At 46.2% G+C, this 4,094-nt stretch overlaps 1 protein-coding gene across 1 annotated transcript; it reads left to right on the top strand.

Annotated features, from left to right (window-relative positions):
- The first annotated feature begins 1,299 nt into the window (after positions 1-1,299).
- On the top strand, positions 1,300-4,094 carry LOC149466314 (uncharacterized). Its single transcript, XM_089672729.1, has 2 exons — positions 1,300-1,450; positions 3,392-4,094. Exons 1-2 carry the CDS (start codon positions 1,300-1,302, stop codon positions 4,075-4,077), a joined length of 837 nt encoding a protein of 278 aa, XP_089528855.1. The 3' UTR covers positions 4,078-4,094.

Raw genomic sequence — 4,094 nt, 5'->3', positions numbered from 1 at the left:
GTCATGATGGAGAACTGGACGCCCCTCACATCACCAAATAAGAGGAGATTTTAATTTCTTGTAATGGAAAGTCATGTTGAGGATCCATCTAGTATTTCAGGATCCATCTAGTAGGAGCTTTCAAGTCAAGCCGGGACTTCTGAGTTTATATAATAAAATCAAATTCAAGGAGTGGAAACTGCATTTATTTTTCTACATATTCCCCTGCTACATTTCTACACTTATCCCAGTGTTTAACTAAAGCCTGGAAAATTTCGGCATAGAAAGATTTGTCGGTACACCTGAACCATTCTAGGACAGCCGGCTTCACTTCATCATCATTGTGTTCACCATTCCCACAGAAAGGTTCATCTCTTGTGCGATTTCACGACACATTATGTGTCCGATGATCTTGGATCCGGCGTTCCATGTGCTGAATGTTCACAGTAATGACTGCTGTGGGCTGGGAACCACCACAGCCGGGATGGACGTATGGCCATCTTTGAAACGTGTCCACCATTCAAATGTCTTACTGCAGCTGAGCGTCTCATCACCGTATCGTGCTTGACGTCCTCTGTAGATATCTGCGGGTTTCACGCCTTCGTTCGCAAGAAGCTTCATCACCGCACACTGTTCCATGCACGCACTAACACTGTTGGCTGCCATCTTGATTAACGGTTTCTTCACTGCCCCTCGACATGTGTGCTGCCTATCAGTAATAGAGTTCAATTGCCACTTACTACTGTGTGTGGTACCACCACACTAGCATCCATTTTTACACCTGGAAAATTAAAGGTCCCGGTTTGACTTGAACGTCCCTCGTAGTTACACTCCTCCTTTGACAGGGGTGCCTAGAGATTTTGTATACTTTTTAAAAGGCTCCACGACTGAAAAAAAGTTGAAAAACACTAACCTAGATACACATCTTCTGATATAAAGACATAGAAACAATGTATTCAATCAGTGTGTGTGTTTCCTACAGATGGATCTAGTAATGGGAACCCACCAGAGAGATGCCCCCGTCCTCTGTATTCCCGGGACTCCACACAGGAACATCAGGAGATCCCTCAGGAGGATCAGGTAGATGGATCCAGTAATGGAAACCCACCAGAGAGATGTCCCCGTCCTCTGTATTCCTGGGACTCCACACAGGAACATCAGAAGATCCTTCAGGAGGATCAGGTAAATGGATCCAGTAATGGGAACCCACCAGAGAGATGTCCAAGTCCTCTGTATTTCTGGAATTCCACACAGAAACATCAGGAGATCCCTCAGGAGGATCAGGTAGTGGGAATTTAACTTTCGCATCCAATCCAGTCCATGAAGCCAGTAGTAATCCTATACTTTTGTTGGTTTCTCCAGGAAGAAAACCGAACGGAATACAAAATTGAAGTTTTAGATGAGGAATACCCATATGCCAGGGGTGATGAGATGTGGAAGGAGGAGGAAACTCCTTCAGAAATCAACACAGGTGAGTAATAAACACTATATTCAGAAAGGAGTCTCCGATTTTCCATCTTTTATCACTACAAGAACATACACTCGCCGGCCTCTTTATTAGGTCCACCTGTTCGATTGCTTGGTAACACAAACTGCTAATCAGCCAATCACATGGCAGCAACTCAATGCATTTAGGCATGTAGACGTGGTAAAGATGGCTTGCTGAAGTTCAAACCGAGCATCAGAATGGGGAAGAAAGGAGATTTAAGTGAGTTTAAATGTGGCATGGTTGTTGGTCTGAGTTTTTAAAAAACTGTTGATCTACTGGGATTTTCACGCACAGCCATCTCTAGGGTTTACAGAGAATGGTCTGAAAAAGAAAAAATATCCAGTGAGTGGCAGTTGTGTGGACAAAAATGCCTTGTTGAGGTCAGAGTAGACTGGATTGAGATGATAAAAAGGCAAAACTAACTCAAATAACCACTTGTTACAACCAAGGTAAGTAGAATACCATCTCTAAATGTACAACACGTCGAACCTCAAAGCAGATGGTCTACAGCAGCAGAAGACCACAACGGGTGCCACTCCTGTCACACCTGGTGACACTCCTGTAACAGAAGCTACAATTCGCACAGGCTCACCAAAATTGGACAATAAAAGATTGGAAAACATTGCGTGGTCTGATGAGTCTGGATTGCAGCTGCGACATTCAGATAGTAGGGTCAGAATTTGGCATAAACAACATGAAAGCATGGCTTCATCCTGCCTTGTATCAATGGTTCAGGCTGGTGGTGGTGGTGTCATGGTGTAGTGGATCCATCCTGCCTTATATCAAGGGTTCAGGCTGGTGGTGTCATGGTGTGGTGGATCCATCCTGCCTTGTATCAATGGTTCAGGCTGGTGGTGGTGGTGCCATGGTCTGGTGGATCCATGCTGCCTTGTATCAATGGTTCAGGCTGGTGGTGGTGGTGCCATGGTCTGGTGGATCCATCCTGCCTTGTATCAACAATTCAGGCTGGTGGTGGTGGTGGTGTCATGGTGTGTTGAATCCATCCTGCCTTGTATTAATGGTTCAGGCTGGTGGTGGTGGTGTCATGTTGTGGTGGATCCATCCTGCATTGTGGTGGTGGTGTCATGGTGTGGAGGATCCATCCTGCCTTGTATAAATGGTTCAGGCTGGTGGTGTCATGGTGTGGTGGATCCATCCTGCCTTGTATCAATGGTTCAAGCTGGTAGTGGTGGTGTCATGGTGTGGTGAATCCATCCTGCCTTGTATTAATGATTCAGGCTGGTGGTGGTGGTGTCATGTTGTGGTGGTGGTGTCATGGTGTGGAGGATCCATCCTGCCTTGTATCAACGGTTCAGGCTGGTGGTGTTATGGTGTGGTGGATCCATCCTACCTTGTATCAACGGTTCAGGCTGGTGGTGGTGGTGTGATGGTGTGGTGGATCCATCCTGCCTTGTATCAACTGTTCAGGCTGGTGGTGGTGGTGTCATGGTGTGGTGGATCCATCCTGCCTTGTATCAACGGTTCAGGCTGGTGGTGGTGGTGTTATGGTGTGGTGGATCCATCTTGCCTTGTATCAACGATTCAGGCTGGTGGTGTCAGGATGGGGGGGAGATTTTCTTGGCTCTAGCAAGGTGTACCTAATAAAGTGCCTGTTGAGTGTATTCTACCTCCTCCCTTCCTCTGTCAGTAGCCAGTAATGGGGAGACAGTATGCACCTCATGGGGGGGATGAGGAACCAATAGCCTCTATTAGAAGCTATCCAGGGCATGAGCAACCAGATCAGGAGCAGACTGGAAGATCTGGCCTCAGTCCACTAATGAGGGCAGGTGTGCACAGCAGAGACCCAAGTTGCAGTGCCAACGAATACATAGTCACCTAGATTGAGGTCTAGGTAGTGACTTTGCACCTCACAGAATAATTATATTAAGATTTGCGTTGGCTTCCATTTTTTGTTCCCTACAGATGGACGATACAACAGAAGTCATATTATGTCTCCAGATGGTGAAGTAGAAGATGATGACCTCACTGACTCTTTAGGAGACAACCCCATTGACCCAAATCTGCATCCAGCAGGTCACTGTACAGATCTACTATCCAATTCCTCCTCGCCTGTGGAATGTTTTCAAGATCATTCCCACCCCAACGCCCATACGTCTAATAAAGGAGGAGAAACATCTCTGTGCTCTGAGTGTGGGAAATGTACTGTGTATACATGTTCAGAATGCGGAAAGCGATTTCCTAGGAAATCGGCCCTTATGAGACATGAAAGAGTCCATAAGGGAGAGAAGCCCTTTTCATGTTCCGATTGCGGGAAATGTTTTGTCGATGGTCCGGATCTTGTACAGCACCAGAAAATTCACACTGACGACCGGCCGTATTCATGTTCAGAGTGCGGGAAAGGTTTTAAGAGAAAATCGCATTTAGTTCAGCAGCAGACAGTCTACACTGGCGAGTACCCATATTCGTGTTCAGAATGTGGGAGGGGCTTCTCATTTAGATTTCATCTCATTGGACACGAAAAGACTCACACAGGGGAAAAGCCATGTACTTGTTCTGAATGTGGAAGGGGCTTTAAATATAAGTCAACTTTGTTCAAACATATGAGAGTCCACAAAAGTGACCCCCCCCCCCCCTTAGTGCTACGGTGAAAGGAGTTCAAAATAAT

The sequence above is a fragment of the Staurois parvus genome, unplaced genomic scaffold (assembly GCF_062004578.1).
Source record: "Staurois parvus isolate SC_StPar_1 unplaced genomic scaffold, SC_StPar_1.0 ptg000132l, whole genome shotgun sequence".
Classification (NCBI taxonomy): domain Eukaryota; kingdom Metazoa; phylum Chordata; class Amphibia; order Anura; family Ranidae; genus Staurois; species Staurois parvus.
The sequence above is the reverse complement of the archived record's forward strand: the minus strand, read 5'-3'. Positions and strand labels throughout refer to the sequence as shown.